This window comes from Drosophila novamexicana, unplaced genomic scaffold, assembly GCF_003285875.2.
Source record: "Drosophila novamexicana strain 15010-1031.04,08,12 unplaced genomic scaffold, DnovRS2.1 tig00000877-arrow-arrow-pilon, whole genome shotgun sequence".
Lineage (NCBI taxonomy): Eukaryota > Metazoa > Arthropoda > Insecta > Diptera > Drosophilidae > Drosophila > Drosophila novamexicana.
Genome location: NW_020824831.1, coordinates 1,096,119 through 1,120,075, shown reverse-complemented (window position 1 = coordinate 1,120,075; position 23,957 = coordinate 1,096,119). Strand labels below are relative to the sequence as shown.

The 23,957-nt window shown below is 40.7% G+C and overlaps 4 protein-coding genes across 5 annotated transcripts in view; 3 read left to right on the top strand and 1 right to left on the bottom strand.

The window, feature by feature from the left end:
* Positions 1 to 14,953, top strand: part of LOC115765080 (transcription factor kayak) — a 30,346-nt gene extending 15,393 nt beyond the window's left edge. For both annotated transcript variants that reach the window (XM_030708455.1, XM_030708456.1), the window contains exons 2-3: positions 12,734 to 13,109; positions 13,178 to 14,953. In XM_030708455.1, the coding sequence (XP_030564315.1) occupies positions 12,734 to 13,109; positions 13,178 to 14,427 (1,626 nt within the window). In that variant the 3' untranslated portion in view covers positions 14,428 to 14,953. The remainder of the gene's footprint in view (positions 1 to 12,733; positions 13,110 to 13,177) is intronic.
* Positions 14,954 to 16,838: 1,885 nt separating this feature from the next.
* On the top strand, positions 16,839 to 18,002 carry LOC115764951 (D-beta-hydroxybutyrate dehydrogenase, mitochondrial). The gene is made up of 2 exons (XM_030708273.1): positions 16,839 to 17,033; positions 17,103 to 18,002. Exons 1-2 carry the CDS (start codon positions 16,867 to 16,869, stop codon positions 17,977 to 17,979), a joined length of 1,044 nt encoding a protein of 347 aa, XP_030564133.1. The 5' UTR covers positions 16,839 to 16,866; the 3' UTR covers positions 17,980 to 18,002.
* A 167-nt stretch (positions 18,003 to 18,169) lies between these two features.
* Positions 18,170 to 21,693, bottom strand: LOC115764950. The gene is made up of 7 exons (XM_030708272.1): positions 21,405 to 21,693; positions 20,752 to 21,342; positions 20,354 to 20,692; positions 20,083 to 20,289; positions 19,470 to 20,020; positions 19,333 to 19,408; positions 18,170 to 19,142 (listed from the first exon to the last, which is right to left on the bottom strand). The coding sequence occupies exons 1-7, from the start codon at positions 21,657 to 21,659 to the stop codon at positions 18,186 to 18,188; spliced, it is 2,976 nt and encodes a 991-aa protein (XP_030564132.1). The 5' UTR covers positions 21,660 to 21,693; the 3' UTR covers positions 18,170 to 18,185.
* Positions 21,694 to 22,027: 334 nt separating this feature from the next.
* On the top strand, positions 22,028 to 23,745 carry LOC115764953 (renin receptor). Its single transcript, XM_030708274.1, has 3 exons — positions 22,028 to 22,129; positions 22,375 to 22,727; positions 22,790 to 23,745. Exons 1-3 carry the CDS (start codon positions 22,081 to 22,083, stop codon positions 23,351 to 23,353), a joined length of 966 nt encoding a protein of 321 aa, XP_030564134.1. The 5' UTR covers positions 22,028 to 22,080; the 3' UTR covers positions 23,354 to 23,745.
* Positions 23,746 to 23,957: the final 212 nt, after the last annotated feature.

The following is a 23,957-nucleotide window of genomic DNA, read 5'->3' as shown; positions in this document are numbered from 1 at the left end:
ATCCCAATCACCCTGCTGTCGTACGGACACGGCACAGGGTTCAATGCTCAGCCTGGTCTGGGCTTAAATGCGCGTAGAAAGCGAATTGGAATTGGCAGCCGTCGCATGCATGACCCTTCAACTGGCACTAACTGGCCCAAAAGGCATTCGCGTGACACTTGATACTCGCCGCAAGCTCGCTTTCATAATGCATTCGCACATAAGCAGGGTCATGCTGGTATCTTTATATACAACTACTTCTCGAATATATGTGTGTATACTTTTTGCCACAATTGGGGCGGTTCAAAGTAACATGCTTCAAGTCAAACACTTGCGACTTCTGACATATGCGACTTAAGCTCTCAAATTGTTTAATTAAAGGCGCTTAAGTACAAATGCACTGAGAAAAACATTATACTAAAACAACAAAAGCGTATGGCCTACAGTCTGGCAGATATAGAAGAAGAATAGTTAAGGTCACAATTGCTAAGTTTATCTTAAAAACCATAATTTTCTATAAACAATCATTTTTCGAATGATGCAGCTAGTTAATATGGTATGATCGATCCTATGGCAGCTATATGATAATCTGCTAATGCTCATAAGATTTTATTTGTATATAAGGATTAAATTATTATATTTAACAGTTATACTTGTAACAGAGCCTGTAATAATGCTAAAATGTTAAATTTGATAACATAACACCACATTATCGATAACTTTAAGAAGGGCTTAGCCAACACTGGCTGTGCTAGATCATTATTCTCATTGATTATGGACTAAATGCGCGCGGAAGTCTTTGATTTTTGTGAGAAAAATATAAAATATAAATATATATATTTATTATATTTAACAGGCATGCTTAACTATTAAATTAAACAACATTGCATATAATCGATAACTTGGCGTGGCTATCATTATTATCATTGCGATGGACTGAAAGTGAAGTCTTTTACATGTTTTTTCACGTAAATATATATGTCTATACATATTCGTATTTTATATACATATTTTTTCATGGAACATTCAAAAAGTATTTTGATGTTTGCAACTTTGCTTTTAAGATCTGAAAACACCTTAATAATGAAATAATATTGGTTTCGTAAACAATTTGTATTATTCAAGTTTTCTCCAATGTGATATTTTTCGCTGAGTGTAGTCCGTCTTAATAGTGTGCGAGGGAGTTACAAGGGCAGACTCCATCACTCATTTAAGTAGATGCACGTTGAAAACTCTTTCAATGAAACGAAACAAAATGAGTGTGTGCGTGTTTGTGTGTGTGTGTGTGTGTGTGTGTGTGTGCTCCCCCACAAAATGAGGGGGCAAAGAGACCAAAGACAATTTTAACTTTCTTTGGCACCAAATTTTTGAACAAAACAAAAATAAAAAGCACTTTTAATTAACTGAATATGGCAAAAGTGCACAATGTGTGGGGGAGGGTTGGGGGTTATTCATTCGATTGTTTTCTTATGAATTTGTAAGATTTATTTATTTTGTTGGAGGGGGGATGGGACGGGCACTTACCGAGTAGTTTCCATTGGTGGCTGTGGGCGTCTTTGACAGTTCGTGGGCCCGAAAGTAAGAAAGCGCACTTGACAAATACGTGACAGCCGGTGTCAAAAAAGTACAAGAAAAATATAATACAAATAACTACCCATACATAAAATGCTGTTAACCAGGCTGAGCTGCGTGAAGAGCTCAACATATATAGAGCAAATGGATTGTAAATGTTTAAAAGACACTTTTTACACTGTAAAATTATAATTTGCTCAAATGTGGCTTTTAGATACAGATGAATATAAATAATTTCCAGATAGATATAGATATAATATACAGATATTATATATAGATATGTATAGATATTATATATATGCATAATATACACTGTAAAATGAAAGGTGTGTTGTTGATTTACGGCAGCTACATAGATATAGATAACTGTCAGGTCGATATATATATAGATATTATTATACAGATATTATGTCTTTATAGTATTATACTATATATCAATGCTTGAAGAATCTTGAGCATTAAACTATCTCACGCCACATTTACCTACTCTATCTAATTGTTTTTGCTTAAAATTCGCAACTAGTTCTAGCACAGCTTGAGTGCAGATGCACGTCTGCCGCTGTTGCCCTGTTGCCAACTGTAGAAATGATTTCATTTTGTGGCTAAGACAAGAAAGTAGGCGATTAACTGGCCAATTGTATATGTGTTTTTATATATGTGTCTGTGTTTTATTTTTTTATATTTTCTGGCCATTAAATTGCGGCCCAGTTAATTGCAGCGTGAAGTTGAACATTGGACTAGCTCATTGAATTACAATTCAATTTTGTGCTAATGCCTCATGTATATAGATACACATATAGATATGTGTACCATATAAAGTCTGCAAGCATTACATTGGCTGCTAATTTGATCTGTCATTTACTTTTAGAGCGCAGTTGGCAACGTTCAGGACATTGGGCACATATGTGTCCACCATTATTTCCGACCCTTTCATTTCGTATGTAATTTGAAGCAGCAGTCAAGTGACCAGCAAGAACTACAACAGCAACAACTGCGACAACTACAACAACCAACCGCAAATGCACATTTTCCTTTGAGTTTTTCCTTTTGATTTGGCCGGCGTCGCATTGTCCTTCTTGGAATTGGCCCAGCCTTTGGCTGGCGAAACGTTTGTCTGAAAAGTGAAAACAACTTTTACTACTTAGTCTGACTGCTGACTGCCAACTGTCTGCCAAGCTAGACCCTCCTACTCGCCCTACTATTTGCCCTTGTGCAGCGTCGCCTGCACTTGCTACGTGTTGTCCTTGCGTCCTGTGTCCGCGGCGCCTCGCCGACGCGTCGTTTGTTTGCCATTTCCTCGAGCTGGCAAGCTTTGCCATAAATATCCCGAACTCCCCCAAAAGGCATGCATGTTGTTGCTGTTTTTTTTTATTATTATCTTCCATTGTTGTTGCTTTGGCTGATTGTTTTTGTAGTCGTGTCGCGACAAAATGCATTTAAATAAATTATTCCTAGACCAATGTCGCGTCATTTTATTAGCCGCTTTTCTCAACTGCGGGTATTTCCCCATTTGCCGACTGTCCTTTCTCTCTCTCTCTCTCTCTCTCTCTCTGTCTCTGTGTATGTTTTACTCTGCAAATTTAATTACAAGTTAATGACACTTGAACCAGAGTGCAATCCCAATTGGCAGCCAGCAAGAGTTCCACTGAATACTATCTATCTAAATATGAATTGACTTTATCAATGCCCACAGTTGTTCGCTTATCTAAAGTCTGGGTTTTATTTAATTTTACTTCTTTTTTTTATCAGTTTGTATGAATTTCTCATGAATTGCAATGCGTTCAAGTGTTACGACAGTCAATGCAATAAAAATAAATAGAAATAACCAAAGACAAGCCGTAAAAGCCCCCATCAATGTTGGCAATAGAGACAGAGTCCGCTATTATTGTTTGCAGGCTTAAGAAAGTCGGGAATTATTGGCTTATATTTATGAAATCGGTATGTGTGCTCCTAAGTATAAAAAATAGCTTGCAATCAATCAGTCAATGCAGACATTAGCGAACATTTTGGTGAGAAACTCGGGATTCATTAAGAGTTAGAAATTGTTGAAATATTACAATACTACCAGTTTTAATATTTCAAAAAATTAAGTAAAATACTTGAGATTCTTAAAAAAGAACTTCAATTTCATACATATTGCAACCATTATTCGTCTCTTAAGTTTCCAGAAGTTCGGCTTGCAGGGAAATGAGTTACTTGAGAACACATTGATCATAGATCAATTTAGGGTACATTCCTTCTATACTTAAGGCCCAAACAAGATTCGAAACAGAAAATCTCAAAAGCATTGAGATTATTATATTTTATTATTAAGAGCGATCTGTTTGTGCGGAGAGAAGTTTAGTAAAAAGAAACAAAACGGACAATCATAAATAATAGATAAATATAAATAATATTGCTAACTTTTCATTAATATTTAAGAAATTTTCTGCTTTAACTTCATAGGCGAGTATTGGGATAAATGATCGCTGGCTCGCAAAAATTTGAATTACTCAAGCAACTATTGTCACAAATTTATTGCTGATATGTTATATTCGAGTACAGTCACGACAATTAGAGAATTTTTGTGTTATCGCAAGCACATCGCACACCTTTGGCAAATATTGATGTGAGCGTGTGTGTGTGTGTGTGTGTGTGTGTGTATTTGAATATAATAATACAATACAAGTATATTCATTAGCTGAGTTCAATGCACTGCTTAAAGTTAAACAAAACGACAGAACAGAAATATTTTTGTTCAGCAACACATGTAAATTTGTCAAATGAGTTGTTGTCGCTGTCGTTTTTGTTGTTGTTGTTGTGATTGTCGCTGACACGCCCCGTGCAGCCCCATGGCACAGGCCAAACAAAAGTCTGATTAATTTGACACTGAACTTAAAAGCCTGGCACGAAAGGAATCGCAATCGGATACCACAAAATAAAAAAAGAGAAGAACTGAAACCCCTCGAGCTGAAATTTATGTAGCTGCGACCCTCGCCAGTTTCTCGCATTGACATTTTTTTGGGTGTTTGCTGCACTTTTTGGCAAATTTTTGAATTATGAGTGTCCAAAAAAACAGCAACAACAAAAATGTTTAATTCAATTTTCGCCAGCAGACGGACGCCGCAAAGCGCAGCAGTTCGCGTGGGCGTTCCAAAAATGGGCAAACCATCAAGTGATTTTTTAATGGCAGTCGCTTGTTTTGCGCAAATCATCATATATAGTACACACACACACACACACACTCACACAGATGCATATATACACTATGGTATGGTATATCTGGCATATGGTCAAGCGGCGTTTGCGTGCCCGAAAAAGGCCGGCAAAAAAAATGTAAAAAAAAAACTTGGAAGGCAACCGGCCGGGCGTTGACTCTGTACTGTACTGGGCGCGGAAGCGAGACCGGGCGCGGGAATGGGCAGCGGGAACGGGCGGCTGGCAGCGCTGGCTTGGGCTGGGCTTATCGAAAAAAAAAAAACAGCACAGGCACTCAGAGCTGCCCACTCCAGACAATTTCACTACGGCATTGCGGTCACGTTCTCCTTTCCAAACGAACGCAGAAAATACAAAAACAACAACAAAACTCACACAACGAAATTTAAAATAAGAGAAGCACAACACATTTTGTTTCGCTTCTCCCTTTTTATTAATTGTTTTATTCGCAGAAAATTGTTGCTTATGCAAAAACAAAAATGCACAGAAAATATTATTTTAAATTATGCATGCGCTTATCGCAAAGGGAAGTGCAAACTGTACACACTCACACACACGCACTCACACACACACACACACTCGCACATGCACTTGACAACTCTGGCCGGACTGCGCTGGCCTACTAACAGCGCACTTGAACTTGTCAACTCTATCGCTGACATTGCAACAACTTTGACTGCAGTCACGACAACAATAACAATAACAACAACAAATAAAACAATGCCTATTTGCACTTGAGCGCCTTTTTATTTGTATTTTGTATCGGTTTGTGGCAACTCTTTTTGCCAATTAGAAATCAAAAATTGTTGTTATTGCAAATAATGCGCATTTCTAATAAGCCGCTCGCTCGCTCTGTCGGCGAGCCTTTGTTTCAACCTTCATCAGCCAATTGTCAGTATCTAAATGCATCTATACACAATTTAAGTTAGCGAGCCGCTTAATTTATGCAATTGCACATAGAAATAAATAAATAATAGGCATTAAAAAAAACGCCACATGGCTAAAATAAGCGTTGATTTAAAGCCAAAGCTAGTTAAGTTGCAGCAGGCTAACAAGCTTCGACTTACAAATACCCTAGACATATAACAAAGTGAAACATCTTCAGAATCTGTAACTCAAAGTTCTTGAATAGTTTGAATTGTGGTTATTTGATTTCATAAATTTTATGTCAGTTACATACATTTAACATAGCCTTAACAGCGACCTAACAGTCTGGCGTTTACAGCTGTGGTATAACAGATCTGCAAAATCTGTTAAGTCAAAGTTTTTTAATAGCTCGGAAAGTTGAAATTTGAAAAAAAAAACAATTACATTTGTCTGCCAAATTGTAATGCTGTCGCTTGTTATTTGATTTCATAGCTTTGATTCCACTTACATAAATTTAACATTGCCTTAACAGCGGCCTAACAGTCTGTCTGTTAATCTTCGCTGTTTGCTTAACAGCTGTGACTTGTGCTCGCCACTTTTGATATAAACAAATGAAATTGTCATCGTTTTGTGGCTGCCAAGTTGTTTGTATTCCGTTTGTATTTTGCCTTATTGCGTCATTGTCTGGCTAAAATTGGCTTAAAAATAACTCAACACGTCAGCTACTACAGAGCAACGGCAGCAACAACAACCACAACAACAACAACACTTGAAGCGATGCCGTCGTTTTCTTGTGCTTTTCGCCTTCTTAACCCTCACTTCGCCGCGTATTTGTCAAATATAAATACAAACACAGTGCGAATTCGTTTAAAGTGAACTAATTAATTTCAAGGGCATCGCAACTTTCGCCTGCCAAACACACAAATCACACTGTTTTTATATTTTTATATAAATAAATGTTTGTTTAATTATATATATTTTAAATATTCATGTTTGTTAATGAGTTCATTTGCGATGTTTACGCGCAGCAGTGATTACTGTAGCTGCGCCCGCGCTACGATTAGTTGAGCTACATTTGCTTATCAAATTTTTTACTAGCCGACTTTGCAGTCGCTGCATTAGTCAGCATATTAAAATACTATGCTTGGCTTAAAGATACCCTGCAACCAGCTATAGCTGTAAGCAACCATCTGTCTAATAAGCATTTAGAGCAAGCGAAGCAAAGCGGGAAGACCAAACGAGAAGCGTAACCAAAAGTCAAATGAAAAGTCTTCCGATAAGTCTAGCGCGAAGAGTGAGGAGTATTATATAGAGCAGAGGGAAAAATAGCGAGAATAGTTACTAGAAGTAGAACAAAAATTCTAACGAGAAGTAAGCAAATCACCTAACGAAAAGACAAGTGAAAAGTCTGCCGATAAATTGGGGAGAAGTGTAACGAGAAGAGCAGCAGGAACTCCGACGAGTAGAATAGCGAGAAGCCTAATGAGAAGTTTTGCGAGAAGCGTAACACGAACTCTAGCGCAATGCTTCAAAAAAACTATGTCAAAGAAGAGTGTCGTTAGGGTATAAAGAAGAAATTAAGAAACGCAGCAAATGTAAGCCGATTGCTCATTTCAACTTATATCTTCAACTTCTCTTATGGCTTCTCATTTAGCTGCGCTTCTCACTGCCAAACTGACAGCAAGTCCTTTCATTAGCCGATTACTTGATTAGACTCGCTGCGCATCTTTCAGCTGGCTCCCCAGAGAGTAAAAGCAGTAATACGCCCTGCTTTGGCTAGCTATTGGAGGGTATTTTCGACGTCAGCTTTTGTTCATACCCGCCTCTTGCTCGGCGCAGCGCAATTGACCCCTTCGACCTGAACTTTGGGGCTGGTTGTGATAAGAATAGTTGCTCGCTGCGTCAAACGAGCTCGTTTCAATTTAGACAATTACGATTACGCGCGACAAGAGATACATACTATATTTTATTATATATTTTTAATTCAACTAAATTGGCTGATTCATCTGCAAATGGGTTCTGCGAAAAGCATCTGCGTTCATTTAATTTTCAATTTATTTTTGCCCTTTATGCAATTCCCCCTCAAAAACAAATGAGATTCCACTTTGGAAAGTGGGTTAAAACGAGAGTCGCAAATGTTTAAACATTTATGCAAACAAAAACCACAAAAAGGCGGTTAACTTCAAAAGCTTAAGTCAACAAATACACAAAGAATAAATTTGATTGTTGCCCAGCAAATAACGAGTTGAAGGAAATGCAAAGCGATAAGTCAAAGGATCAACGCCCCGCGATAATATTTATAAAAAAAGAAAGCAGATAAACATTAACAAATTTCACTGCGCCCCAAAATCAAAGCAAACAACAACAATGCGAAGTGCGCCGCATTTGTTTTCAGTGTTGAACAACGCAATTTGCTCGTTTTAAACCAGACCCAAAAATAAACAAGAGGGCTCTAGTCGAGAGTGCCCAACTATGGAATACCCTGCACCTTCTTCTACAAAAGTCGAATGAGGCTGGCGCAAGGGTGGGCGGGTAGCTTTAAAATGAAAGATATTTGATCTGTATATTATTCTAGAAGCTACATGGAAACGGGACAAGTTGTCGATTATCGGAAAAATGTTCATAGAGAGGGAGCTATCTTCTAAATTGTAAAACCCTTGCCCTTATATATTCCGAGTTCCTTGCGAACATGCGGACGGACTCAGCCGTTGATGCTGATCAAAAATCTGTATAATTTATGGGGTCGGGACGGCTTCCATCTACCTGTTACATATATTTGCACAAATGCATCATACCCTCCTTACACATTTTCAAAGGGGTTCAGGGTGTAAAAGTATGCCGTTTGGCAACTGTTCGTATGCCTAGCTACACAGCTCTTGAAATACAATAATTGTTATTGTTTATTGCCAGCGACAAGACACCTGCTCCCAGGCAATCTGACGGCACACGCACTTGCATTTCTTTCTTGTACTATTTGTTGTTTGTGTCTTCTTCTGGGAACTGTGACAGCTCTTGTTGCTATTTATACAAAATATATACGCCATAACTCTTGCTAAATGCTCCCGGCTGACAGCCTGAAAGAGGCGTATTGATGTTATATTAGCTGATTATTTCTGACAGCACAAGCGTTTAGGCACATGTCTTTGGGTGGAAATGAGAGTTGCCGTATGGCTAAAGAAAAGTGTTACAAAGTAGTGCATCGCAGAGTTGCCACGACTAGCCGCTGTCACCTGCTTCTGGGCATATTTGATTCCACTTTTATATATCTTTATCTTTTTTGAACTGCTTTTGCCACTAATTTCAGATGTATTTGGTCTATTGTAAGCCGCTTACTAACTTTAGTTAGTGTGACTTGAATAGTGTGCAGGCTGCTCAAGTTAGTGCAGATACCTTTTATAGCATACGAATTATTGTTATAAATAAGCATAAATAAGATTCGCTAGAAATCAAACTAGCTGAACAAATGTTTATGGCTAAACTTATGGCAGCAACTGTTGCCGTTGGCGTGGGCTGTTGCTGCTGCTGTTGCTGCCTCTTCTTGCTGCTGCTGCTGCTGCTCTTGTTGTTGTTGTTGTTATTGTTGTTGTTGTGTGGGCTGCTGCCTTAATTAAGAGCAGGCAGCGCGCGCACATTTCAAATTTATTCGATTTGCTTAGCTGCTAAACGCTATTATTGCTGTTGTTGCTGATGTTGCTGCTGTTGTTGTCATCGTCTAATTTACTCAGAAACACACTCAGGAGAACAACAACGCGCATACACACACACACACACACACGCACACTCTCTCTGCGTGTGTGTGCATTTGTATCTGAATCTCAAAGAATCGTTTCTGCCAATTTCAATTTCTTTCGCTCAGTCGCAAACGAACAACGAACCATCGAAGTTTAGAATTTTGAAATTAAGTAAAAACATTTGCTGCTGATCGCTCGCGCGCGGCCCGAAAATAAAAACGAAATAAAAATAAAACGAAAAAGAAAAAGAATATTTTGAAAGCAAACGGAAAAACGAAAATTGCAAAGAAAAAAAAAAACAAAAATAAATCAAATAGAAATAAAAATCAAATTGTGCTCTTTTATTGTTGTTGTTTTTTTTTCGCAGCCGCGTGCAATTGCCAAACGAATTTCGAAACAACGAATGAAATTAACTTAAAGAGCAGGAATTGAGCTAAGCGAAAAGAAAAATAATATAAAAATAAAATAAAAATAAAAAAGAAAAAGAAAAGACGAAGTTTTTTCGCTGCACGCCGCGTGCTGAAATGCACATACAATTTTTATATATGTATATACAGATATATATTTATATATATATATGTAAAGGCATATGTAAAAATAAAGTTTATTTAGAGGCGTGGCCCGAGTTAAGTTAATTAAACATAAATTTAGGCGTGTGCAAATTGCGAGGCCCTAAACATATAGATATATATAAAAAAAGAGCGCAACGAAATACATATACAAATGTACACAATACACATATAGTATATGCACATGCAAACCTATATACATATAGATATATATATATATGTGTGTGTATATAGAGCTGAGCGCACAACAATAACAACAACAACATAATTATATAACACGCGCAATTTGGTTGCAATTAAAAACAATTTTCTTGCCGCAGCCGGGCGTGTTTTTTTCTTGTTGTTAATAATAATTGTCACTATTATTGCAATTGTTATTATATATATATATTTAAAATTTGATTTGTTAAAACGTTGTCAACACGTGCCTGTTTGTTGTCTTCATAATTTAATTTATTATGTTTGCATTGGCCAAGCTGCACGCACATTTCGAACCCTTGCGAAATTGGCAAACGCTGCTGGCGGCGCGTCTGAAGCCGCCGGAAAGCGGATAAGAAGCAGCAGCAACGCAGCAACAATAACAACGAATCTTAAGTCCAAAACGAACGAACAAATAAATGATAAACGAAAGGCAAACGCAAAAGCCAAAAACGCGAAACGAACGAACCTAATTTTGGCGCCCCAAAACTCAAGAGCAACAACAACTACGACAATAACAACAACTACGACAACAACAACAACAACAACAACTATTTAATGATCAGCAAAAGCAACATTACAATTTTTAGCTTTTCCAAGAAAAGTTTGCTGTAAATATTTAATTTAACATAAATTTTCTTTAACACGCTGTTGTTAATAATCAAACTAAGAATATATAGCATATAGATTATATATATATAACACATAATTGTTGTTCATTTATATTGTTTTACGCCAAAACGAATATTTGTAAAGCTAGTCAAAACACAAAAATATCGAACTTTGCGTATACGTGATATTTGCTCACTGCGTATACTTAATATTTATTAAGCTACACACACACACACACACAAACTAGTCTATAAGCCACGCGCGTTATGATGAAAAATCTCAATGGTAGAACGCATAATGCGTGCTACCAGCCCTACTATCAGCAACAGTTGCAGCTGCAGCAGCAACATCAGCAGCAGCAACAACAGCAATTGCAACAGCAACAACAGCTGTTGCAGCTGCCTTATGCGGCGCCATACAACCAGCTGCAGCAGCAGCAGTATACTCAACAGCAGTACTATCAACAACAGCTGCAACAGCAACAACAACAACAACAGCAGCAGCAGCAGCAATTGTTACGTCAGCAACAGCCCACGCTGTCGGCCTACCAGCCACAGCAGCAGCAACAACAACATGCAAAGCAATCATACGGCCATAACAACAGCAACAACAACGCCAACATGACACAGACTGCACGCAGCAACATGCAAGCAGCATCAATTGCTACTGTGAGTGCGAACGGCAACAACAGCAGCAGCAGCAACGCCAACGCCGCGAACAGTGCGACAGCCGCAATGGCCGCCATGTGCCAAATGCAAAGCTTTTTAAGCCAGCAGCAACAACAACAGCAGCAGCAGCAACAACAACAATACAACAACAATTGCGCGCATATTAATTATAATCAACAACAGCAGCAGCAACAGCAACAATTGTCCACGGCAGCAACAACAAATGGCGATAAATTAGCATTGGATAATGCCAGCGAAATTGCAAATTTTTTGGCCAGTGAGCTTTTTATGCAGCAGGTACGATAGCTCAATAACAGGCGATAAGTTATCGATCATCACCAATGAATGGGCTCAGCATATCGAAACTTTTGTGTTCAGAGCAGTAACTGTACTATATCTTAATATCAGTGTGACCAAAGTACATTGTTTACATATACAACATACGATCACACTGCACAACACGGTTTTTATATGATAACAACCGATCATCAATTTTCTCTATTTTCCATAAATATTCGACTATCGATTTATCGAATGTTGTTATATAGTTATTCACTTCTGTTTCGAACTATGATCATAAGATAGTTATGTATCGACGTCAGAAGCCGAACTTGTGAAAAAAAGGGGCTTACATGTTTGCCTTGGTCATAAATGCATTGTCATTAGTTCTTTTTTCTTCTAATATTTTGTATGTTAAGCTTATCGATAAATATCGATACTTCTTTCACATGCTTTACCTGTTTGTCTCTCATAAAAAGCAGCAATATTTATGTGCTTCAACGTGTTTATTTTTGTGCCTGAGAATGAACTCTATGAATTGCAAGGATATTTTTTAAACTAGAACAATATCGATAACTTTTATCTAACTTCTTTCTATTCTTTAATAGAATTAGGCGTCTGTATTTTATCTTCTTTAACATTTATATTATTTTATGTGTCGTCATTTTCAATTAGAATCAGGTTGTTTCAGTTTCGAAAAAAAACTAAAAGTTGACAACTTATGAAAGTTTTAACTTTTTATGTGCCTGTATTTCTTAGATTGAGCTGCTTCTTCTTATATATTGGGTGCTTGTTAAGTTGGCTGCGGCTGGCTATTTTAGGGAGTCTCAAGGCGGCTTCTCTCATTCGAAATATCGATAACTATTTTATATCGAAAATGTTTATATTTTGTAAGGTCGTTAAGTTGGCCGCGCCCCAGCATTTCAATGAATCCTAACGTGACTTTCATGGGAGAAGTCATCTTTTATTTTTATTGAGAAATTGCCTGATGGAATTATGTTTAGTTTTAAATACTAGAGTGTTAAATACTTATTGGAATACCCCATTCTGTGTTATCTTGCAGCTCGTTACATTTGATGGCATGCAGAGTGCACCGACGCTGACAACGCCGACGTTGACGCCGACGACGCTGCGCACCATTGAGGAGACCATCTATGAGCTGACCACGGAGCCGCAAATTGTGCCCTTTCAGGCGGGCTTTAAGCCACCGCCGCTGACATCGCTGGGCGCTATAACGAACAATACTGTCACGCCCACAACGGCGGCGGCGGCGGCAGCTGCCACATTGGCGGTGGTGAATGCGAATCCGATCAATGCGAATCCGCAATTCGATTTGCTTGGCCTGAATTGCAACAGTTTGCGCGGCAGCGATACGGAGGACTCCAACGGTTCCTGGAACGATGGCCAGCTGAATGATGACCAAAGCACAACCGATACTTGTGAGTAATTATTGCTGCAGCAGCCAGATTGTGTCCCCTTACTAATTCCCAACTCTCGACAATTGCAGCTAGTGCCGCGACAGACAGCACCTCGTATCAGAATGGTGGCCACATGCTGGGCAATGGCTCCAATAGTGGTGTCAACAACTTCACCGTCGCTCTGGCGGCGGTCAACAATGCTGGACGCGCCTCTGGCCAGGCTGGCGGCAACTCAACTACCTCAAACAGTGGCACTCCGGCGCGTCGCGGCGGCGGACGTCGGCCCAACAAGGCGGCCAACATGTCTCCGGAGGAGGAGGAGAAGCGTCGCATACGACGCGAACGCAACAAGCTAGCGGCGGCGCGCTGTCGCAAGCGACGCGTCGATCAGACCAACGAGCTGACCGAGGAGGTCGATGCGCTGATTAAGAAGGGCGAGGACATGAAGAAGGAGATTGAGAATTTGAATGCGACCAAAAACCAGCTGGAATATGTCCTCCAGGCGCATAGGCCCACCTGTCAGAAGGTGCGCAATGATCTGCTCAGTGTGGTCACATGTAATGGATTGATTGCACCGACCACGTTGCTCAGCGCCGGCAGCTGCACGGGCACTGGTAGCCAACACAGCAACAACAACAACAACAGCAGCAACAACAATAACAGCAACGGCAGCAACAACAACAACAGCAACAGCAATGACAGCAGCAGCGGCGGCACCATCACCGGCTTCGATGCCACACTCAATTCCACGGGTCGCAGCAATTCACCGCTGGATCTCAAGCCGGTGCTAACTGATGAGCAGCTGCTGCAGCACATCAAGAACGAACCGCAGGATGTTGGCCTCGATTCGAGCTCATCATTGGACCAGGATGGTCCGCCGCCAGCCAAACGTTGCTTTGCGCTGCCCAACATTGCCGCGCTGACCGCATCCCTGACGACACCGACCGACCCCGGTTCCTGTTCACTGAACACGCCCATAACTAGCACGGCGCCAAATATATTTGCTAATTTTGGCGGCGACCTCAACAGTCCCACATTGAATGCACTGAACAAGCTGCCCAAGGCGCGTCCCAATACGCTCAATGTCCAACAGTTGCAGCGACCATTTGTCGTCCAGCAATTGGGCAACGATGGCAACAGGGCGCCACCCACACAGATACAGGGCGTGCCGATACAGACGCCATCGACAGGCACCTTCAATTTTGATTCGCTAATGGATGGCGGCACTGGTCTGACGCCCGTATCCGGTCCCCTGGTGCCCACCTGCTCGTCCCAGAACAAGCATCCGCTGGAGCTGCCAACGCCCACAAGTGAGCCGTCCAAGCTGGTTAGCTTATAACCAGTGTAGGGTGCGTGGCGGTGGCGCGCGTCGCTAACAAAGTCAAACATTACATTTAGTTTTTAATCTGTAAACAAGCAGCATGCACCATGCAGCATGCAGCGTGCAGCATGCAGCATGCAGCATGCAGCGTGCGGCATGCAACAATTGAAGCATACAGATTTACGTTTACATAGCGAGCGCTAATTTAGATTTATACACAATGTTTTCTCTACTTTTGTAACGTTAATTTTTTGTAATTTGTAAACACGGATTTGTTGTCCGGCACCTGCCACGCCCAGTCGTGCGACGGTCTGGTGTGGCGGGCAGGCGGATGGCCTGGAGAGCCGAGCCGGTGTAAAAGTTCTGCTACTTTATTTAATAATTGTAATTGTTTTCCCTGTTAAATGTGTAACTGCTTTTGTATTATTATCTTTATTACGTTTAATTTATCATTTGCCGTATCAATTATTAATAACTCTATACATATATGCTATATGATATATATATATATTTACTTGTATTTTTGTGCAATTTTTTAAACCATTTTTTCATTTGCGTGTGTTTTCAAAAAATATACATATATAGAAATATTTATAACAAATAATGCCTAAACATTTGCAGAAATGTTAAAAATGATTTAAGTAAAGAATTGTAGCACGTTGAGAGTGTGAAAGAAAAGAATGAGATGTTGTAAATGATGGATGCGTTGTGATATTTATTATTAACAAGTTAAAACAAAAATAAATTAAATTAAATGATAAACGAAACTTAAACAGAGCGTGTAATGAAAGGAACTAAGCCGGTTTTAAAATTGTACATTTAAAAAAAATTAATTAAATATTTCAAAATACACAAAAAGAAACTAAATACGTTGCCTTGATAAAGAGAAAATAGGGAAAGAGAATAAACAAATGATATAATAGTTTCAAAATGAGAGAAAAATGAGAATTTGAATAACTATACTTATACTATTTACTACTTAAGGCGCATAAAACAAATAAAAAAACAAACAAAAAGAACAAAAAAAATCAAGAAGAAAACCCAAATATATTTTTACTAAACGCAAAATGCGCTCTATTTTCAAATACAATTTATAAGAAATGACAAACAAAACGCAAAGCAATTATTTAATATGTAATTATGTGTATTATGCAATAAAAGAACTATATATATATATATATGATGATACAACAAAACGAGCAAAGCAAATCAGGCAAAAATATTTGATATAGCCTTACGGTTTAATACGAGTAATTCCTTCGTCCCCGAAAAGTATATAAAAAACACCCCCTTTTTGCTTATGCAACAAATTTTAGAATCATAAAATTTCTTGATTTCAAATTCACAAAATTGTAAACAGATATGAATTAAATGCACTTTCCAAATGGGGTAAAACAACCAAAATTGTGTAAGAGAAATAAAAATATAATACAGAACAACCTAAAAGCCAAATAATTCCATTCAATCTAGAGATCGATTAGGGTTTCACGATCAAGGCACAGTTCTACCTGGCCACAGTCGGAACGGATGTGTGTGAAACGATATTGAAATCGCATAAAATTACAAAATCGCTAGCTCAGCTGGCGTTAAGATTTGACAGGTTGGTATCAGGTATTAGGCTGAACCTTAAAAGTAAGTAAAAGAGAAAGTGAAGAAAATATAAAATAAAAGACGAACAGGGCTGGAATAATACATCTCTTCCTCAGTAATAGCACTTAAGTTATCATATCTTTTGCAAGTTAATAAAAACAAAAGAATCTTTAGACTACAACGCTCAATTCTTTCAATTCTCATGCGTTTACCCAAATTTCAACCTATTCTAATGACAGCGTAGCTATATCATGTTCCCTGACGACCAACTCCTAAATAAAAGCTGAAGCTGATAAGGAAACAAAGTCATGATTATAGCTCGCCAGTATATATATATATATATATATATATATATACCTATATACTTTGCTTCCATGCCAAAAACAATTTCTTGATAAAATGTAAACATTCTCATAAAGAGTGTAAGATACATAAAATGATATATACAATTTTTGTTGGCACCAGCCTAAAACGCAGGTAAGACTCAAAAGGTGCGCGTCGCAAGCAGGCGGATCTATGTGTATATGTATGCATGTATGCGTGTTAGCACAGACACACACACAACAAAATGTATACCTAAGCAGACGGCATAATGCCTGCAGATAAAGCCTATATATACACATATGCACTCAAACAAACGAATATCCAAACTTTAAAAAATTGCCATGAAAATTAAAAATATTCTAAATTTCGGATGAAATTGAAATTTTTAAACAACTTTTTTCAATTTAGAAAATATTCATACCACAGTAATTTTCTTTTAAATGTAAGGGAAAATTTTTTTACGTGTATACAAGTGCACATTTATATATATATATATATATATATGTATGTATAAGATGATTTAAAATTTCGGGTTCGCTTTGCATGTTATTTTTATTGGGAGTGCGTTTCAGTTCATCGAGATCCTCTGACATGGGCAGCTGTAATCAACTGCTGCGCGCCTTGAAGCGCACCCTGGGCTTGGGACGGCGCCAGCTGAGCGTGGGCCAGCGGCAAGTGGTGCTGGTGACGGGCTGTGATTCGGGCTTGGGGTAAGCAAACGTGGCAGTATCCACAACTGTATATATAAAATAAATATATATATTTACTTATGTGAGCAGGCACTCCCTGGCCGTCTACTGTTACCAGGCGCTCCACATGACGGTCATCTCCTGCTGCCACAATCTGGAATCGCAGGGCGCACAGCTGCTGCAGCAGATGAGCTGTGCGGCTGAGCAGGATCGTATGCACACCTGGCAACTGGATTTGCTGCAGCCCGCCTCCATCGATCAGGTGCATGGCAAGCTGGGCGAGCTTTTGGCCGGCAGGGACTATCAGTTAATGGCGCTGGTCAACAATGCGGGAGTTATGTGCTTTGGCGAATTTGAGTGGCAGCTGCCGGAGCAAATTGAGCAGCAGATCAATTGCAATCTGCTGGGAACCATGCGTCTGACCAGGCAGCTGTTGCCGCTGCTGCGCCAGCATCGCGCACGCATTATCAACGTGACCAGTCACTGTGGCTTCCAAGCACTGCCCGCACTGGCGCCCTATGCCGCCTCCAAAGCAGCACTTCGGGTGTGGAACGATGCGCTGCGCATTGAGCTGCAGCCATATGGCATGGAGGTGGTAAACTTTGTGCCTGGTTCCTTTGTGCTGGACAGCAACATAGCCGCGCGCCAGCAGCAGCAAGCACAGCAAATGTTGCAGGCATTCAACGCCGAGCAATTGCAACATTATGGACGCTATTTTAGAGCATTCAATGAGTATCTGAGCATACTGGGTGGTTTCAAGAAACCCAATCAGCTGCAGGATGCTGCACTGCTTGACAAGTTCAGGGATGCGCTGACCAATGCACAGCCCGAAACGATGTACATACACGAACCGTGGCGGTATAGAATCTATCGTTGGCTCTTTAAGCTTACTCCGGCGCCACTGACGGATTGGTTGGTGCTTAAGTTTTGTGCCATGCCCAGCTTTGAGTCCACGCAGTGCAGTTAAATTCAACATTTTACTATAGTATGTAGTTTATTATGTTTATTATTAGTATTGTAGTGCATTGATATAAACTTGGCCTGGGTTTTAAATACATTGCGTTTAGATTTGGCACAGGCACACAGGCACACACACACGCACGCGAATATACACACAGGGAGACACACATAATCACATATACAGTTGGCAGATTGGGCAGGGAGCTAAATTAGCTAATAGCCTGTGCTGCGGCATCTCTCGTAGACCGCATCGTTGAGCAGCTGAAACCATTCGCTGGCATAAACCGAATCCTCGGCCGCACGAAACAGCTGCAACTTATCCTGTGCCGGCAGCGAGGCGCATAAATAATAGCTAATCGCCGTCTCTGTGAGTTCCGCGTGGTAGTTCTTCAAAGCCCACTCCAGCAAACGCTGACAATTGTGCGCGTCGAGAAATTGTATTAAACGTTCATGCAGCAGCGCCTCCAGATCGGGTATTATGTACACGCGCGACATCTCGAAGGCCTGCAGCAGGGCGCCATAGTCCGGCATGGTCAGATGCCGGGCATGGCAACCAATCAGGTGGAGAAAGTAGCGCAATCCATTGGCCGTATAATCGCGAAGTTGTATCTCGCCGTCGTGGCCCTCGCGAAAGCTGCTGTTAAGCATCTTGTTGAAGACCTCGCTGGTATCACAGAGTAGCTGCTTGTTAAAGCCAATGGTGAGCGTTGCCACCTCTCCAGCAGAATCCTTCCCAGCATCCTCAGCATCATCGTGATCGCTGGGTACCAGAAAACGCATGTCACAATTTTCATGCAATGGCGCTGCCGACGCAGTCAACTGGGCAAAACAGATGTTCGTATTCCCATCCGGCTGCTCTGACTCGGGCAGCATAATGCCCAGTGTAAAGCGTGACATGGCCGTAACCGCATCCGCCGCCTCATCCGCATACAAATTGTCGCTTTTTTTGCGCAGCAGCAAGTCGAAGAGTAGAGTCAACGCATTACCATCATATAAGAACTGATAGAGCAGCCGATGGCTTTTGATGATGTACGCCACGGATATAGCGGCACGTTGTTGTGCATTTAAATCCGCATCGCTACGCAGCAGACGCACCAGCTCCTCCTTGCCGTAGTTGGATTCACCCACATTGGTAAGCGTCTCCAGAAAGGCAAAGCCATCCTTGCGCATCTGCAATTAAGAACATGAATATGAGAAACAAGAACGAAGAGTTAGCTTCGGGATTCCGAAGATTAAATACGCTTGCATATCTTGAAGCTATATGATAAAGTGATCGGATCTTTTATTTTATTTGGCTTTGTCTGATAATACTGTATGTCCTTCTTTACGTTTGAGAAGTTTAAAATTTATAGACTCATACCTCTTCCACTTTGGTCAGCTGATAAAGCTGGTGCACAACGCCATGCTTGATGATCTGGGCAAAGAACTGGCTTTCGCTGTTTTAAGTAGAAGATTAATGACGCAATCAACATATATAAGCAGGAACACACAACTTACAGCAATATATTGGTGAGCGCATTGGCAAAATTGTTATTGGCGCCAAAAAGATTAATGGCACGTATGAGAGTATCCAGCGTTTCCGGCTTTCCTAACTCCGGCCGCTTGTTAATCATCAGGGTAATGCGGTAAATTAAATTCTCAATGACATCAATAGTGTCGCCCGCCTGATTGCGCAGCTGTGCCAGCTTGGGCGGCACATCGGAGCTCAGCTCCTCCAGATCCTCCTTATCGGACAGGGTATCGTCAATAGTTTCGGTTCCCTCGTCAATGAGCTTAAGTATGTCCATGACATTGGCGGGCTGCGCACGATTCGTGGCTATGCGAGATTCGCGTGTATCCGTATTAGTATTGCTAGCCTTGCTATCATCCTCATCGTCATCATCATCGCTGCAGGCTGGTGAATAGTTCTCATCATCATCATTAGCAAAGAGATTCGAACAAACGGGCGACATGCTGCGCGAACTGCACGGGCTGGTGGTGTTATATGAGCGCGGCGAGCTGCTAGGCGATTCAAAGTCCGAATTAATTGACTCTTGGGTTTTGGAGAACTGTCATAGAATTTGTTAAGCTTATTAGCGATCGAATATAGGTAAAATATATATGGAAATACCTTGCTCAGAGTTTCAGGCGTGGCGGGATCGGTCAATTTGCGCTTCTTGCCGCCCTGAATACGTTCCTCGCGGCGTCGCCTATGATGCTCCTCATCGCTGGTCAGATAATCATTTAGTTCACGCACCAGCATCGGCACCAGGCCCTCATACAGCAACAGCTCCATACTCAGATTGTCATATTGAAAGTTGTTCAGAATGTGAAATAACTCAAAAAAAAAAAAAAATTGAACTCTTAATTGTTTGTTTCAAATGTGTAAGGCATCAACTCACAGATGAGCGTTCGCTCTGTGAATGCGACTCTCGGATCATGGCCACCAGTTTGCGCAGAGCACCACAGCGTCGTATTTTGGAACGGCTACAGGCATCGGCAGATAGCGTGGATATAATATTCACACAATGTCGGCACTCGCTCTCCGATAGCGGCTTGGCCATATTGACAGCCATAAGCAGCTCACAGGCAGCCACAATCGAATCCGCCGTGCTGAGCATATAAAAGGCGCAGGGATCCTTGCAAAAGTTAGATAGTATCTTCAGTGCCGATGCGCGCTGCTCGCTATCCTCTTTGACAAAGTACACTATGGGTGCCAGGGAAGTGTTTCGCGAGAGTAGCTTAAAAAGAAAAGGTTTTAACATGAATAGGCGATCCTTTGTGTTGGCTCAATACGCACCTCCCAGGCTCTCATGCCAATCTGCTGTGCAGAGAGTAGCATGAGGCATTTCAAGATCTCATAGGCAAGCTCAATGGCATCATGCTCCTTAGGCAGGATGTATTCGCAGTTTCGCGTTGAGTTCTTTAGCATTTGATAGTCAAAAATATCGCTGCGTACGCCTTCCAGATTGCGTGCCACCTCCTCGAAATACTTTTCACGATGCTGATTACGCTTTAGGCCAATCAATGTGGACACTTCAATATCCTGTGTTGATGCCTTGGGCAGCTCGTTGTTTTTCATGACCGCCACAAAGATACGCATTAGCTGTAGAAATCCGTTTGAGACCAAAAAGTGTTTATAGAACTGACTGCTGACCAACAGAAAACGACAAACGCGAAAGGCCATTATCCTGGTTTGGACCGCGCTTGTAGACTCAATGATATGGCAAATGGCAGGCGCTATGGCGCTATAGTGTACAATTAGAAACGACGAAGCCTTCTTGCTCTTGGCCAGGTTGCCTAGCATTCGGCAGGCGCGACATTGGATCAATGAATTGGGTATGGTCTTCAATATAGTTATTAACGGGGCAATGACCTTACACTCTACAGCCTGTTATGGAATTAAGAAGGCGATTTATAGAATTATTTCATAATATATATTGGCCAACTCACCTCTATGCAAGCCTGATCATCCGTACAGCAATTGCCCAATATGCTCAAAACCACTTCCATTATCTTCTCATTGAGTTTGCTAATGAGGCGAACCATTACCGGAACACCCCCAGCAGTTCGAAACAACACAATTCCATCTTTATCTTTGACCACATCTGTGCGTAGCTTCACTAGGCATTTGTATATAACAGTTTTGTCCGTTGAGGTTTTGAGGACACCCAACATGCCCTCCACCTGTTCCAAGGACCATAACATTTTAAAAACTAAACAAAAATGTGCGTTTTTACACGCTTTTTTGTTGATTTTGCAAAAACAAACGCAAAAACACGACAAAAAACGTGTGACCGTCGGTATCAAGCTGGAAAATACCAAAAAAGCTTTTTAAAAATATCCCAGAAAATATCAATAGAAACTGATTTTTTATGTAGATTTTAAATGTTAAGGTATACAAAAGGCGAGACAAGTGCAACAAATTTGATGACTGCCAATACAGTATTCAAATACATTCGTCCCGTTGTGACGTCACATACTTGATAACAGGAATAACAGCCCTGTCTATTAGCGATGGACTTCTTTCGATAGCCGCCACTTCTACTATCCATCACATGACAGTCAAAGCGTAGTAGGTTTTTCTCTGTGCAGTTGTTCGTCATATGATTAAAAGGCTGGCAGAAAAATGAAAATGTTGCAAAACGTCGTCATTTTTTCGCTATTTGTTGCAGCAAGTAAGTTATTCAATATATTTATTGTGTGCATAAAGTTTTCACACTGTGCGTTGTGCTTGAATTGTGTAAATTCTTAAACTCAAACTCGCATCGATTCTCTCTCAATAAGGGTGGAGGATGTTGGGGAGCTCTTTTTTCCAACTGCTGCTGCTTGCGCAGAATCTGTGCAAAATTTGAAGTGTTTAACTACATTAAGTAGTATAGTGTGATCTTTATAAATAATAACAATTTCAATCACCTTTCAGTTCACGCCGCTGGCGAGTTCACCGTCCTGAACAGCCCAAAGGCGATTAGCTTCAAGGGCAATGATCCACTGAACAGTCGCTATGTCGGCGATGTTTTGTACGCTGCCATGGGCAATGCCGTCGTTGGCGACAGTGACTGGAGCGGCCTGACCATTAACGATCCCTTCAACCTGGCCAAGGGCGTAATCGCCGTGCATGTGGAGGGTCTTAGCCATGTGACATCGGCAGGCAATGCCAAGTCCTACGAGCTGGTCGGATCCAATACTGGACAATCACTGAATGCATTGGCCGCCGAGCTGGAGGCAGCCAATGAGCCAGTCTGCGATATTAACTTTGACCAGTACGACGAGGGCGTAAGTTGTTTTTGGCTTGTGTCTAAACCTGGCTTAATCCAGTAAATTTAATTTTCCCAAAGGTGCAAGCATTCAAGGCATGTTTTGGTGAATTTGAGTCGCCCGCTGCCAAGCCCACCAAGCACCTGAATCCCACGTTGCACAATGCTGATAAACAGTTCCTGCAGGAAATTGGCTTCATCAATTCCGCTTCCGAGAACCTGGCGGAGATGCTAAAGCCCTCGAATGTATTGATCATTCGCCTGTCGGTCGATGGCATTGCTAAGGCGCATGGAGAGAAGTCCGTTGCTGTAGAGGAGGCCAACAAGCTGATCTCTGCTGCCATTGGTCGTCTTCTGGCTGCCGCTCAAAAGTCCAGTGACTCGGTGCTCTTTGTACTATCCACAGACAAGGATGCCAACTCACGCTCAAAGCGTGACACTCTCCAAGCCGATGATACAAACCCCTTCAACTTGGCCGAGTACTACAACGAAGACTATCCCGTAATTTTCAATATTATCCTATGGTTCATGGTTATCTTCGGCCTGTCGCTGCTGGCCATCTGCTATGCCATTGGAGCTATGGATCCCGGCAGGGACTCCATCATTTACCGCATGACCTCCACACGAATGAAGAAGGACAACTAAACACGTGATAGAAAAGCTGCACAAATCGCTGGGTTTAAAACCTTCCCCATCTTTGTTATTTCGCCCCATTTATGTTGTCAGCAAAGAGCTCCAGCTCCAAAACAAAATCTTGTTCTAAATTCAAATCATTAGCGGACAAATTGTGTGTATGCGTGTGTGAGCAGTGTGTAGTTGGCTTTGTGTTTACCACAAGCTATACATAAAAATAAGTATTAAAAACTTATTACTTTTAAATGCAGTTCTGTAATTCCATTATCAACTATAATAATTTGTTATATCTTTTGTGTTTGTTGTACTTTTTAGGTTAAACAGTCGAAACAGTCATTTCTTTATTCAAACTTATATAAATTATCAACCATAAAATGTTAATAATGTACCGTTAAATAAATATAACCTAAAAAGTCAAAAGTAACGGCTTTATTTAAATGATTTTAATTATGATTTATTTAAGGAGCTTTCTTGAGGCACATCCGATAATCTCGAGTTGCTCGAGTCATTTCTTGGCTTTATTATAAAGTATAAAAAGGAATTTAGATACGTTTATAGTAATATAATTTATTTCTGCAGCTTTTTAGAATCCTATTCTGGATAATTAGGTTTGTTG

Excerpts from the sequence above, each read along its gene's own strand:
- LOC115764951 (XM_030708273.1), top strand. The coding sequence starts at position 16,867 with ATGTTATTTTTATTGGGAGTGCGTTTCAGTTCATCGAGATCCTCTGAC. Across the intron at positions 17,034-17,102 it reads GGCTGTGATTCGGGCTTGGG|GCACTCCCTGGCCGTCTACT; the intron begins GTAAGCAAACGT and ends TTATGTGAGCAG.
- LOC115764950 (XM_030708272.1), bottom strand. The coding sequence starts at position 21,659 with ATGTTATGGTCCTTGGAACAGGTGGAGGGCATGTTGGGTGTCCTCAAA. Across the intron at positions 20,693-20,751 it reads TTGGCATGAGAGCCTGGGAG|CTACTCTCGCGAAACACTTC; the intron begins GTGCGTATTGAG and ends TTTCTTTTTAAG. Across the intron at positions 20,021-20,082 it reads CGCCTGAAACTCTGAGCAAG|TTCTCCAAAACCCAAGAGTC; the intron begins GTATTTCCATAT and ends ATTCTATGACAG.
- LOC115764953 (XM_030708274.1), top strand. The coding sequence starts at position 22,081 with ATGAAAATGTTGCAAAACGTCGTCATTTTTTCGCTATTTGTTGCAGCA. Across the intron at positions 22,130-22,374 it reads TTCGCTATTTGTTGCAGCAA|TTCACGCCGCTGGCGAGTTC; the intron begins GTAAGTTATTCA and ends ATCACCTTTCAG. Across the intron at positions 22,728-22,789 it reads TTGACCAGTACGACGAGGGC|GTGCAAGCATTCAAGGCATG; the intron begins GTAAGTTGTTTT and ends ATTTTCCCAAAG.